This window comes from Zootoca vivipara, chromosome 13, assembly GCF_963506605.1.
Source record: "Zootoca vivipara chromosome 13, rZooViv1.1, whole genome shotgun sequence".
Classification (NCBI taxonomy): Eukaryota; Metazoa; Chordata; class Lepidosauria; order Squamata; family Lacertidae; genus Zootoca; species Zootoca vivipara.
Window position 1 is genome coordinate 28,973,977 of NC_083288.1, and position 15,304 is coordinate 28,989,280.

Below are 15,304 nucleotides of genomic sequence, written 5' to 3' on the forward strand. Positions count from 1 at the left end.
GGGAAGGTTTTAAGTCCAATCCTTGGAAGTTATTAAATTCTTGTCAAACTCTCTGGCTGCAGGCAAGTTAACTACATCACCGTTCTCTCAATGGGGGAGACCGACTTCCTTTTTCAATCTCCTCCCATGGCCAAATCTTTTCAATTATTATTATTATTATTATTATTATTTAAAAAATCTTTCCCTCACCCAAGGTGTCCAATGCCTTCAAATCCTTTGTTTTGGGAAAAATCCACCGCTCCTCCACTGCCGGCTCGGAGTTTCGCTCTGTGAGGGTAGCGATTTGCTAGAAAATGGGACCCATGACTCCGCTCACTCTCAGGGCTCTTAAAAGAGCTTACTGGGGGGCAGAGGAGTCACTTTTGGGCACAGCCAATCTCTCACATCCCTAGAAAGATCAATCTTTTTTGGGGGTCCACGACGCTCTCGCAGCTCCCCCCTCCCTCACAGTGCCAGAGAGCTCGTAGCTCCTCGAGGATTCCTTGCCGATCAGCGCTGGTGGTAGACCGGAAGTCTTGTTGAATTTTCTTTTGGACAAAAATGTGTAAAGGTAAACGGACCCCTGACCATTAGGTCCAGTCATTACCGACTCTGGGGTTGTGGCGCTCATCTCGCATTATTGGCCAAGGGAGCTGGCGTACAGCTTCCAGGTCATGTGGCCAGCATGACAAAGCCGCTTGTGGAGAACCAGAGCAGCACATGGAAATGCCATTTACCTTCCCACTGTAGCGGTACCTATTTATCTACTTGCACTTTGACGTGATTTCGAACTGCTAGGTCGGCAGGAGCGGGGACCTAGCAACAGGAGTTCACCCGACACGGGGATTCGAACCACCGACCTTCTGATCGGCAAGCCCTAAACTCTGTGGTTTAACCCACAGCACTACCCATGTATCTGAGCTAAATCCATTCACCCCTCTAGGGAATACATATGTCAAGGATTTTTTGTTGAACTTTGTTTTGGCCATTATAGGGATGGTGCTTTCAACTTTAGAAAAGCAATATGCAAAATTCGGCCTTTGGATCAGTAAACTGAGCAGAGATGTTTACATCATCATCATCATCATCATCATGTATTTCTTTAGCTTGCATTCACTTTAAGGTCCCAGAGTGGCTTACAACATTAAAAATAAATGAATTAATTTTTATATTTAAAAAAAATCACAACACAAGTTTAGAAAAGTAATATATGAAGTTTGGACTTTAATCTCCTGTTGAAATATTCTGGTATGATGTGCTACTTTTCAAATATTTATGTAATCATAGCACAATCCAACACTGCCATTGAGTTCAATAAGGCTTACTCCCAACTGAGTGACTAAGGGATTACCACCTTCTTGAAGGCCAGACTTTGTACAATATTGAGGGATTCTATATTGATATACCTTAACAGAATGTTTTTGATCATAAGCTGAATAATGCTCCCGGTCATATGACTCTGTGTGACCCACCTAAAGGGAGATAGGGAGCTATCTTCACCAGACTTCTTAAGAAGCTCAGATTCCCCTGAATAGTTGTGATTGTGTTCAGTCTTCTGCTGACTCTGGCGTACAGCCATAGAACTCTCCACAATCACCATACTGCATCTAATATTTCTATGAGAAGAAAGGGGTTGCTATTGAGATTAAGGTCATGTGACATCAAGGAAGATATCTTCAATTTGCTGACTGAAGGTCCTGAAAATTCAAACTAATCCAAATTATAAAAAAAACACTATTACTTTATTCCCAGACATATAAGCATCTTATTCTTTGTAGCATGGGCACAGGCCTGACAACATACTAAGGAAAAATCTTTCCCAGGAGCATTTGAGTCTAGAGTTTCAAAGGACTCAGCTGTTGGGTTTCTGAAGTCAGCTGAGTTGCTTATTGGAGAAGAGACATGTCTTTGTTAAAAGTAAGCAAAACCACCCTACACCCTACCCTGACTGATAATTCCTCATACCAATGGTTTGCCCTCATTTCCAATCTGTGAGAGGACAATTGATCTCTTCCAGAATGAGCTAAAAAAGTTCTGTATGAAAATTCAGTGTGGTCCTTCTAAGACCTGTTAATGTGTTTTCTACCTCCAAAACATGGAGTTGTACATCTGATTACTTGGTCTCGTTTTGATACCCATCTAATTAGGGGGGGAAATGTCCAGATGTTAAAAACTAGCTCCCTTCTGCTATTCCACAGTGAAACCCTGTCATTGCAAAAATGACAATTATTAATTCTGCTGCCTCTTGAACTCCCTGTGCAATTTGAATAGGAAAGAATTTGAAAGACAACATTTACTAAATATATTAATTAGAGTTTAGACCTACTGTTTGCCACCAGCAATATTTATTATTCAGGGTCTAGGTCTCTTTACAGACTGGAAAAAACATTTATATTAGCCTTTGAAGCTATTGACACTCTTAAAAGGGAGTTGACAACGGAGATAGTATAGTGTCCCTCAACTGAAGATTTATCCTTGCAATCAGAATGGTGATGTTTCTGGTGATGCTTCTTCTACTCCCACCTCACATGGCATGCAAGGCTCACATACTGAACTGTCATGTCCATGATCCACACCCTCCACTTCACAAGTATCATCAGTCAGGAGACCTCATCTTTGGTGGCATAGCTTCTCACAGCTACATCATCTCCAATGCCTTAGCCTTCACTGAAGAACCCCCACAGGTACTACGTGAAGAGCTTGTGTAAGGGACTCCCATCTTTGTTCATTTGAACACTCTGCCCTATACAGTAGCTCAAACCTTACACATGTGTCTTGTATCTTTTTTTTTTACTTTCATAAAAAGAATCAAGCTTAGCAGGTAATTTCCCATATGGTCAGCCAGAGAAGGACAAGCAGATGAGAAATTTTTGTGGATACATAAATCAGGTAATTGCATTGTCTGGATGCAGGAGCATAGAGAAATCACCCACCAGTTCTCCGCAAACTTAGGGAAAAGAATGGTGATGGGGATATAGCATAGATGCCCAAATGTTTTAAGAAATGGACTGCACATTGGGGGGACAATGGCAGTAAATTTGGTGCTGAAAATTGGTCAAAATGAGTTTGTGGTTGTTTTGCTAATGCAGTATGATGAGAACACATATTTGGTCTCATATTGAAATTCTCTCCACTGCCCAACAGACCCCCCCCCCCGGTTACAAAATTTATTGTTTTGGTTATTGACCACTGATACTTCCATCATTAAGGGACGCGGGAGGCACTGTGGGTTAAACCACAGAGCTTAGGGCATGCCGATCAGAGTGTCGGCAGTTCACATGCCCGTGATGTGGTGAGCTCCCATTGCTCAGTCCCAGCTCCTGCTAACCTAGCAGTTTGAAAGCATGTCAAAGTGCAAGTAGGTAAATAGGTACCGCTACAGTGGGAAGGTAAACGGTGTTTCCATGTGCTGCTCTTGTTCGCCAGAAGCGACATTGTCATGCTGGCCACATGACCCGGAAGCTGTACGCCAGCTCCCTTGGCCAATAACGTGAAATGAGCCCCGCAATCCCAGAGTCGGTCACGACTGGGCCTAATGGTCAGGGGTCCCTTTACCTTTACCTTTACTTCCATCATTAGGTGAAGTAATGATAAATGGCCCAAAATGGTTGGCTACCACAACCTAAACATTGTTATTTTCCTTTAATAATGTCCAGTGTAAAATTACTGTTATGAATACAACCTATTCTTTTTTATGTTAAAAAATGCTAAGCAATTGCATTTAATTCAGCGATACTGAAAATGATGAATGTAATTTTCCAATTTCTTTGTTAGTTGGAGTGCTGTTTAACTTTCCCAAGAGTTGGTCAAAAGGAGCTCTTTATCCTTATACATTAAGTGGATGTAAGAATCTAAGGTTCAAAGATAAATATGCTACTTGAATTACACTTTTGATGCCAATTACTTTTAATTTTCAAGTCAAAAGATTTTATTGAATTTCTTTTGGCCACAAATTAGTATTAGACTTAAATCCATCCACACTTCTGGTAAAGATGTCAAGCAGTTAGACGGAATTTTAGCCAATACAGGGAGGGTGCTTTAAACTTTAGAAAAAGAACATGATTTTTTTTGGCTTTTTGCCTATAAAATGAGCAGGGTGGTTTCAACATTATCATCATAATCGTTATCAATTTTATTTCATGCAATATTATTAGATCTATATTTTTAATTTTTTTTAAAAAAACTACTGCTACAGTGTTACCTTAGGTTCAGAACTTTATTCGTTCCAGAGGTCTGTTCTTAACCTGAAACGGTTCTTAACCTGAGGCAGACTTTCGCTAATAGGGCTTCCCGCTGCCACCTCGCAGCTGGAACGCAATTTCCGTTCTTATCCCTAAGGCAAAGTTCTTAACCTGGAGCAACCACTTCCTGGTTACGAGAGTTTATAACTCGAAGCTCCTGCAACCTGAGGCAGGGCCGTCTCAAGCCGGTCGGGCTCCTTGGCGCGGAGATCGCTCCGGCGCCTCTGCCCTGGTGGGTGGGCGGGCGCAGTATGGAGCATGGCTTCCGCGCGGCTTTGCCATGCAGCACCCTCCTGCCAGCCCGGCGCTCTGGTGCCCCGCGCCACCGAGACTACCCCTAGAGCCGGGCCTGACCCGAGGTACCTCTGTACTACATTGGTAAAACAAAAGCAGTAATGATCATTTTACACAATGTAAGATATTTTTCTGATGCAGATTGCAATTCTCATTCTAGCGTGGTGCCTAAGAATTACCAGCACGTCCTGGCCTTGGCATTTGCCGTAAAGGAGATCAATGGCAACCCTCAGATCTTATCCAACACAACCTTGGGCTTCCACATATTTGACAGCTATTTCATGGCAAGGGGAACTTATCATGCCACACTGCTCCTTACATCCAGCCCAGAGAGATTAGTTCCCAACTACAAATGTGACACTAAGAATAATTTGATAGGTGTCATTGGGGGGCTTGACCCCCTAACCTCTCTTCATGCAGCAACAGTCTTGGATATCTACAAAATTCCACAGGTATATCAGTCTCGGTGCTGAGCACGATGGGTTTAAGGGGGTTTCCCCCTCATGCTTGTTTGGCCAACCATATTTCACTTTGTGGTTTAGAGGCTAAAATATGTAAACTGGTGTTGTGAAGAAAAACATAACCTTAAATAAAACACCCTGAATTTATTTAAACAATTCAAAAAAAACAAAAACAAAAGAACATACTTTTCATTCTTCTAGTTGTTTCATCATCTGAGCTTTTAGAGAATTGAGGGTCTGCTTAAAAGTAGCTGGTCACTCTCCAAAAGGAGGTTAGATGCATTAACTCAGAGCAGAGAAGAAGGTGATTTAACAGAGCTCCGGCTTTGTTAATCTTCATAGGAGAAAATTATTGAAAAATAAATTAAATCAGCCACAAATCTTTCGGCAAGAATGTACAAAAGACACCAGGGAAGCAAAGGTCATTCATCTCCTTTAAAAATAGTCATATATTCAGTTCTCCAGCTCCAGCTCTCACAATTCCATTTGAGAGTGTCCATTCATAAATAAAATAGAACCCAAGTCTCAATAAATATTTTGCATTCATTAATTGAACCATAGGGACCCAACTCCATAAGCCATGATTATTTATTTATTTATTTATTATTACTCAAAACTGCTTGATGGTTAAGAAACCTCAAAAGCAGTTCAGAGAAGATAAAACAATAAAATCAAGAGGGGGAAATCAAAACCATACCTTAAAAAGATATAAAAGTTAGAATACTGCAACAATTTAAAATGACCTCATCTTTCTAAGCGTCTGAGTGGTCTAATTTTTTAAAAAATGTTTTTAGCAGCAACTAAAAAGACCACAGTGAGGCTGACTGCTTGATCTAAACAGGCAGGGAGTTTCAAAGTGTAGACACTGCCAACCATACAATCTTCTTACAAATGCGGAAAATATATTATAGCGGTCACATAGGAACATGTGGAAGACGGTAGTTCTCATACTTCTGTAGTTTTGTTTGTTCTGCTGCTCTACCTTTTTAAATGTATGCAGAAAAACTCGCTGGATATGTCCATTAAAACATTCCTATTTATTCTGTTCCATTTTGAACCCTTGTCCCCGTAGCTCACATATGGTCCTGCTCCCATCATGCACAACAAAACTCCAGGCCTCTCCTTCTACCAAATGGTCCCACAAGAAGCCCTTCAGTATGAGGGGATTCTCTCCTTACTTCTGCATTTCAGGTGGACATGGATTGGGCTCCTTACAATGGATCTTGAGAATGGAGAACAATTTGTGCAAACAGTGGTTCCAATGTTTTCCTCCAGTGGTATCTGTTTTGCCTTCATAGAAAGAATGTCCAAAGTATCTTTTATCACTGAAGTACAAGACTTGATACAAGAGGGTGCAAAAATACGTGATAAAATAATGGGTAGCAAAGCCAATGTGATGGTCCTCTATGGAGAATCTTACTCAATGATATTTCTTAGATGGTTTCCATATTTATCAGAAGAAGAAGAAGAGATGGGAGAGGATGCAAGAGGTAAAGTGTGGATAATGACAGCCCAGATGGAGCTGACTTCTGCAGTTTTTCAAAGGACTTGGGATACACAAATAATCCATGGGGCTCTGTCTTTCACAATTCATTCAAATGCTCTACCAGAATTTCACAAATTTCTTGAGCACGTAAGTCCTTGCACCACAAAAGGAGATTATTTCATCAAGGACTTCTGGCAACAGGCCTTTGCTTGTGTCTTCCCAAGTACAGTCACAGATGTTTTGGATCAGAATATTTGCACTGGAGAGGAGAACCTGAGAATGCTTCCTACATCTTTTTTTGAATTGAGCGTGACGGGCCATAGCTACTGTATATACAATGCTGTTTATGCCATGGCCCATGCTCTCCATGCCATGTTCTCATCCAGACTCAATTCAAGATTACTGGAAGACAATGGGAAGGTGGAATCTCAGATTTATCAGCTGTGGCAGGTAATGTGGACAAATTGCCTTCAGACAGTGTGCCATAAATTGGTGCTAAAATAGTGCAGTAAACTATCCCCCTGATGGCTCTGGTCCTTGTGAGATGCACTTAACATTGTCTTCATCTGAAAAACTGACGTACACCTCTCTTTTCTCTCCTTTCAAAATCTAGTTCCATCATTTCCTCAGAGGTGTGTCATTTAATAATAGTGCGGGAGACACAGTTTCCTTCAACCAGAAGGGGGAGTTGGAAGCTGGGCTTGATGTTATTAATTGGATTGCTTCGGAGAACCAATCCTTTCATAAAGTTCAAGTTGGCAGGATGAATCCCCAGACTTCTTCGGGTGAAGTGTTCACCATCCATGAGAATGCTATAACATGGCACAAGTGGTTTAACGAGGTACAATCTGATTGCAGCTATTTTCAGTGTTGATTGTAAACACAGATTCTCTGCATAATGATGTGTTTGTAATTTATGGAGAATTTGGGAACTGATTTTACAAAGTACACTTCATGAAATTCCTCTTCAGAAGCTCTTTGATTTTATTCATGGATAAGTTGTTGGGTGGACATAAATATGCATCTTTGCATTGAATATATGTAAAATATTGATCATTGGTTGTATTGTAAAGTTAAAGGAAAAGGTAACGGGGCCCCTGACCATCAGGTCCAGTCGTGTCCGACTCTGGGGTTGCGGCGCTCATCTCGCTCTATAGGCTGAGGGAGCCAGCGTTTGTCCGCAGACAGCTTCCGGGTCATGTGGCCAGCATGACAAAGCTGCTTCTGGCGAACCAGAGCAGCGCACGGAAACGCTGTTTACCTTCCTGCCGGAGCGGTCCCTATTTATCTACTTGCACTTTGATGTGCTTTCAAACTGCTAGGTGGGCAGGAGTTGGGACCGAACAACACTACCTCACCCCGTTGCAGGGATTCGAACCACCGACCTTCTGATCAGCTAGATTCTGTGGTTTAACCCACAGCACCACCTGGGTCCCATTCTTAAGTTAGTCTCCATTTATTTCATATCCAAGGAAGTCACATTTGGTTCCCAGCATGGCTGTGACATCATCCCAGGGCCATGTTTTCCTTCCTGTGCAGCTGGTGGTGGGATGCACATACTCTCCCCCTAGCTGTACGAGCATTGGCTCATTGCAATACACGGATCAGGAGTCTGGAAGAACACAACCTTGTGGCCCTTTAAATGATGGCCCTACTTGGAGTCCTGCCTATTGGATTGCAGCTAGATTCAGCACCCACCCAGGAAGGGGTGATTTTGTCTCGGTGATCGTAACACCAGCTCAGAGGGTGATTCCCAATCAGGGTTGAACCCACTTTACTTACCACCCAAGAAGTGGCTTGCTTAAAATCACATACATATCCAATGCCTTGCCCTAAACCTACCAATTTCTGTAAACAATAAAACTTTGCAAATACACACACAATGATTTCAGTCAGTATGCTCGGTGTACTGCATCACTGAATATTGCTCATCATAACAAATTTCATTCATAGGGTCAAACCACATGTCACTTTAAAGCATGTTATTTATGCAATGATTTCTGATAGCACCTTCATGTCTGCAGAGAGAGCGTGAGTGAGGTGAGCAAACGCTCTAGCATCACAACTCCCAGATCCAGTCACCTCACTATACTGTGTAATTTGACTGATGAGATGAGGCTACAGTCTGTGCCATCAAAAATTCATGTTTCTTTAAAAAGCCTTCCTCCTAAAATTGATTGAAAATTGGGAATAAGACTTTGAACAGGAGTTAAATAATTCAAACGGAACAAAATGGACATGACCACACTTCTTGCCTGTGGCATTGGCACTATCGTAAGGCAAAATTAGATCATTGTTTCAGCTGCTGGATACAGGAGAGTCATAAATTGCTATTTCATGAAATGCAGCTAACATAAATGACCAGCCTGCTGTTCATGAAAGCAGCCTTCTGCAATTCAATGCCCACCCTCCCCTTGTCCTCTGCACTGCCTCACTTTGAGAAACGGCACATGGTTCCTTCCTCACAATGAGTACATTCTGGACAAGGTCAGCCTGCATCACCACTTTTATGTGGTGACTAAAAGTTAGGTTTGAAATAAGATAACTTAAAATTGGACATCCACATACGATTCCAAGCTCTATATTCTCTTTTCTTCATTCATGGATTAGGCAAGGCCTATTTCTCTGTGCAGTGAGCAGTGCAGTCCTGGTTCAAGCAAGAAAGCAAAGGAAGGGGAGCCATTTTGTTGCTATGATTGCATTCCCTGTCCAGAAGGGAAGATTTCAGGCCAGAAAGGTAAGCAATAATGTATATGGAAATAAGAGGCGGATTGTATGGTATTTCATCACAACAGGGCCATAAAAGCATAAGGATGTGTGTATATACCAGGCGGCATCCGAATAGGGCTTTATTCTGTTTTCCTATTATTTTTAGCTAATGATTTCCAGGGTTTATGTGACCTTTTGAATGACGAAAAGTAGTATGTGGGAAAGTAGCAGAATCAAGGGGATGTTTGGGGACCACTGCCACATCATTAGCTTCCAGTGCTAAATCTCTAAGCAACTCTGTTAACCTGGAAAATTATGGGCTATCTGTTGTAATTTCATGTGATAAAAATTGGGGCAGTATTGCAGCATACAGTTTCTTCCAGCAAGAAGTTGTAAACTGCATGTGTACAACACCCTTGGTAGAAAAATTGAAATACAGACTAGGAATGCCATAAAAAATATTCAGAGGAGGGCTTTGTGGTATCATTTGGTTAAACTCGGCTTTCAAGGTTAAAAGCAAATGGCTGCTTAATACCCCAAAGCTGGAAAGAAATCAGAAACTTTCCAGTTTAGGAAGGTTCAGTGTTAATTAATGCAATCTTGACAAACATCACAAACCACATTTCACAGGATGAATTATTATTTTCTCCCAGATTCAAATGGTAAGATTCATTATTTTCTCCCAGATTCAAATGAATCTCCCAGATTCATTATTTTCTCCCAGATTCAAATGGCTACTTTTGAGATTAATGACACTGTGGTAAAGGTAAAGGTAAAGGGACCCCTGACCATTAGGTCCAGTCGTGACCGACTCTTGGGTTGCGCGCTCATCTCACATTATTGGCCGAGGGAGCTGGCGTATAGCTTCCAGGTCATGTGGTCAGCATGACAAAGCCGCTTCTGGAAAACCAGAGCAGCACAGGGAAATGCCGTTTACCTTCCCGCTGTAGCGGTTCCTATTTATCTACTTGCATTTTGACATGCTTTCGAATGGCAAGGTTGGCAGGACACTGTGATATTAAGCCAAATGTTTTCTTTTTTAGATATGAGTGATTGTTCTACATGTTCAGACCAAACATATCCAAATAAAAACCATGATTTGTGTATTTCCAAGGAAATAAGCTTCTTGTCTTTTGAAGAAGCTGTGGGGCTCAGTTTAGCCCTTTCTGCTCTTTCCGGTTCCTTGGTCACTGTTCTAGTCCTCTTGACATTTATGAAGAACCACAACACTCCCATTGTCAAAGCCAACAACCGGCAGCTCACCTACACTCTCCTCCTCTCCCTCCTGCTCTGCTTCCTTTCTGCGCTGCTATTCATTGGACAGCCTCAGAAGGTGACGTGTCTCCTCCGACAAACTGCTTTTGGCATCGTCTTCTCAGTGGCTGTTTCTTGTGTGCTGGCAAAAACCCTCACTGTGGTTCTGGCTTTCATGGCCACCAAGCCAGGATCCAGAATGAGGAAATGGGTGGGAAAGAGGCTGGCCAATTCCATTGTTCTTTTTGGCTTCCTTCTACAAGGAGGCATTTGCATTGTGTGGCTGGCAATCTCTCCCCCGTTCCCAGAGGCTGACGTACACTCAGTGGCTGAACAAATTATACTTGGATGTAACGAGGGGTCTGTGACAATGTTTTATTGTGTCCTTGGCTATATTGGCCTCCTGGCCACTGCCAGCTTCACTTTGGCCTTCCTTGCCAGGAAGTTACCCGACACCTTCAATGAAGCCAAGTTTATCACTTTTAGCATGTTAGTGTTTTGCAGTGTGTGGTTATCCTTTGTTCCAACCTACTTGAGCACTAAGGGGAAATATATGGTAGCTGTGGAGATCTTTTCTATCTTAGCCTCCAGTGCTGGATTATTGGTGTGCATCTTTTCTCCCAAATGCTACATTATTTTGTTGAAGCCTGAATTGAACAAAAGGGAACAGCTAATACGAAGAACTAACTGAACTTCTTTAATTAATGAACCAGAACCATGCTTATTATAAACTGCCTCTTCGTTTCATAAGACTTTAGGGTTGGTTTTTCTTCTATAGCGGATGCTACTAAAAAGTCAGCTCTCTCTAATAATGACCGCTCCACACATCAAATGGGGGGTGACCTTTGCATGGCCGCGCACAGCCCCCTGATCCCATAAAGCAACTCCCTGGTAGTTCGGGGTTGGCATCGCCTTCCCAGGTAGGATGCAAGGGGTCTCCGCCTACCCCAGCCAATTGTCCAATCCTGCCTGGGGGACGTGTTGCCCCAGGTATTGGGGGAGGGACTTTCCAGCTCACACACCCTTCACACCCTCATTCAAGTTTCTTTTGCAGGTTAACCTTTTTTCCACAGGTACACAGGCACTGCTTCATCAAGGTTGCTGTTGAAGGGCCGGAAAGGAATTGGCAGGATTTGCCTTTCCTGTAGCATTACATCACAACTTTGGCGGTTTCAGGCCTTGGGCGGAATTCTTTGGTGATTTTCCTAGAGGGAGGTGCGTGAGGCGGAGGCTTCACCCCCTGCAACAACAAGATCGGGGTATTGGGGGAACCAATGACCCTACCAATAGGTGTTATCGCTTTTCCCCTTCCATTGGCAGTTGTCACAGTGGCGCTGGTGGCTACTCTAGAGTAACGACTCCTCACAGCTCTGCATTTTATCCTTTTATTTAGTGCAGTCTATTTACAGTGCTGAAACAGTGCTATGTACATGTTGTCAGTCGGGTGCAGAACCTCCGAATGGTGATTCCCGCGTTTTCCTCCAGCAAAGTAGCCTGGGGATACTAAATCTCCGCCCACGACGTTTCCTGCGCAATTCCGGGGTCGCTGGGATCAGTCTTCTTCCCGCGGCTTCCCTGCTTCCCCCTTCCGTTCCCAAGTGGCACCTTGGCTCAGCTACCTTGCCTGAGCCCTGGCTCCTACTTCCTGATTCCTCACTAGAGACATCCCCCTCCCCACTCCCACTGGCGCTTGGGGAAGAGCTTGTGGATAAGATGGGAGGCGGCTGTCTATCTTCTGTCCCTCACAGCAGTGAATGGGGGGAGGCTCTCTCTGCTTGAACATATGTTCTCCAGAGCCAGCCCCGACCCCCATACATTGGATAACCCCAAAGCCTCCCAGAACCCCGGCTGGGGACTGGGAAGGATAACGCCCAATGCCTGAGCCAAGGTCTCCCTACATCTGAATCTTAATAATTTTATGGCCAATCTGAATCCCATAGCACGTTGTCTTGCGCCATTATTCTGCTCAGGGTGTCGCTTGAGTTTTGGGGGACTCCGCCTATCCGCACAAACATTTTTTTTCCATCCCCAAAACACTGAAGTCAGGGCTGCAATGCTAAGCATTTATCAGGGAGTAGTTCTCACTCACTCCATTCATTGGGATATTGACATAGAATCACAGAATTGTGGCGTTGGAAGGGACTCTCCACAGTGCAGGAATTTGTAGACATGTGAGTAGTAGACATGGTTAGAAGTACTCAAAAAACAAATATATTATGGGGATGAACCTGGTCTTTTACATTTCAGTCTGTCCATATTTGTTTGTTTTTTGCTCATGAGTCTGTTTTCCATAGTATCAGATCCAGTGTAATAGAGTGCTGTGTAAGGTGCTCTATTGAGATCTCAGCACCCCTTTTATATTTGCTTGAATTAAGTCCCTTTTGAGAAATTTGAAGGTCTGAAGGGGGCTTTCACACTTTTTTGCTTTAACTTGTTTAACAACTAGCACACTACAGGGAATCCTACCTGATCTGATTTCTTAATTTTGGTGACATCTAAGTATATCTTGCAGAATGCACATATGCTGTATTTACTTGACTCTAATGCTCACCTTTTTTGACCAAATTACATTGTGAAAATTAAGGTGCACATTAAATTCAGTGGCACATTTACATTCAGCAGTAAGTCCTTTTTTGGTTTCAAGATTCCGCAAATTGAGATGTGCATTTAACTCAGGTAAATATGGTAAGTAATTGGAAGAACGGCAATATATTGACGTAGCACAACTGGACCACTTAGAATATATGCAATTCTCACCACCTGTATTGATTTCTGAATGGGTAGATGCCAAATGCATTGTCTCTGAATACACATCCTGAAATTAAACTGTTCTAAGCAATGGATCAAGTGTTCTGAACAAGCAAAGTCTACAGTAATGACAGTTTAGGGTTGTTAGGGATATAGAATTTTCTCATCATGCAAAGAGCTCATTGACATCACAGATTAATTATATTTCCTTCTACAAGTCTCAGATGCCTATAAATTTGTGCAGCTTTGCCTTAAGCTTTAATTTTCCTATAAGCATATTATCAGGAGCCCAAAAATATTTGCTTCTGAACTTCTCTTTTACAAGCAACTCTTCACGTGTACTGAAACCTAAATCTGCTCAATTAGGTAACAATAAGGCTCAATATTGGTTTCATTTGCAAGCCTGTGTTGTGTAATATTGTTTTCCTTCTTCCCCTACCATTTCCTGGTCTTCTTAGTCTTTCCTGGTCTTCTTAGTAAAAGTTTTTGTATATTAACATTTGGTTTCCTTGGTTCTGAAAGGCAATCCCTGGTAGATCATTGCACCCCACAAATATGTTGGGCAGGTGCAGTGAGAGCCCTGAAAATAGGGTTAAAATATCATTCATACAGCTGGACAGAATCGGGTGAGGTAAAGAATAATCCTGCCTCATAAAAAAGCTATTGATACTTCTTGAGGGTGTGAATCTGTATACAGTGTCAGTGTTTAATTGGGGCTCCTTTGGGAAAACATGCAGGATAGTAATATAATCAGTCAATAATGTTTTTAAATCTCTACTTTAACAGTCATGAAGTAGAAAGAGAACTTGTGTTTCCTTCCTCTCTCCAAGCCAAAGCAGGAACATTGAATCCTGCAGGGTACTGTTTAACAATTCTCTTTCCGGCAGTGAGTGTTGGATTCGATCCTACTTGGGTCTCCTTCATGACTGTGTTCCCTGTAGGGGACTGTTCTGTCAAGTGCAGGGATTCTTTTCAGGGATATCAGGGCATATAAACCAAGCAGGTAGGTGGTGAACCAAAATACCTTTATTGAAGAAATAAAAACATACATACCCAAATCAGCATGTCCCCAATCCACTCCCAGGAGCCCCTCAAATGGGTAGCGAGGACACACAAACTGACTCAAAGCACCCTAGTCATGGGTCTGTGACATAGCTGCCAAGTTCTGGATTGAAAAATCTGGGACCAGCAGCGGCGCGGCACCGGAAGTCGCTTCTATATGACTTCCAGACATGCGTAAAAGCAACTTCTGGTGCCACTCTGCCCATTTCCAAAATGTCTGCAGCGCCAGAAGTCGTTTCTATGCACTTCCGGACATGAGTACATGTGACTTCTGGCGGTGCAGACATTTTTGGAAATGGGCAGAGCGACACCAGAAACATGGCCGCCGGCAGGAGCTGTTTTCCGGGGGATTTATGGGAGATAAATCCATTTGGGAGACCAGTGGGAAACGGTAAGAAAATACAGGGGTTTCCCAGGAAAAACGGGGTACTTGGCAGCTATGGTCTGTGACGAGTCTCCCTCCCCCATCCCAAACGCCTGCCTTTTATAGGGAACTTGATATTAATTAGTGACACCTGTGGTCAAACATCCAGGCTTTCCTTCCTTAAAGTGAGCACCCACACATCGATAAGTTATGTTTGGGGAGGGGCCAGGTCATGGGGAGAACTTCAAGACATGCTACTCTATCTCCTCGTGACAATATCTTCTGGGTTGTTTCCCATACAGGGACACACTTTTGAATCAAATCCCTGTAGACTTCCCACCCAATGCACAGTCCACTAACAGATCACTCTGGGTGACCCACCCAAGGGAGATAAGGAACTATTTTCACAGGACTCTTGTGAAGTTCAGATTCCACTGAATAGGTCTGATTGTGTTCAGTCTTCTGCTGTCTCTGGTGTGCAGCCCTAGAAATCTCCACAATATCGATACTGCAACTAATATTTCTGTGAGAAGAAAGGGGTTGCTATTGAGATTAAGGTAATGTTTGTGAGATCAAGCCAGATATTTTCCACTCGCCGATTGAAGTTCCTGTATGTTCAAATTAAACTTATCCAAATGCAAAACACTATTTCTGTATTCCCAGGTATATAACCTTCTTGTTTTATGTAACATGTCAACAGCACTAG

At 42.8% G+C, this 15,304-nt stretch overlaps 1 protein-coding gene across 1 annotated transcript; it reads left to right on the plus strand.

Moving 5' to 3' along the window:
* The first annotated feature begins 2,465 nt into the window (after window positions 1–2,465).
* LOC118094714 (vomeronasal type-2 receptor 26-like) lies at window positions 2,466–11,115 on the plus strand. Its single transcript, XM_035135322.2, has 6 exons — window positions 2,466–2,683; window positions 4,675–4,966; window positions 6,048–6,911; window positions 7,075–7,302; window positions 9,072–9,198; window positions 10,214–11,115. The coding sequence occupies exons 1-6, from the start codon at window positions 2,466–2,468 to the stop codon at window positions 11,113–11,115; spliced, it is 2,631 nt and encodes an 876-aa protein (XP_034991213.2).
* The last annotated feature ends 4,189 nt before the right edge of the window (window positions 11,116–15,304 follow it).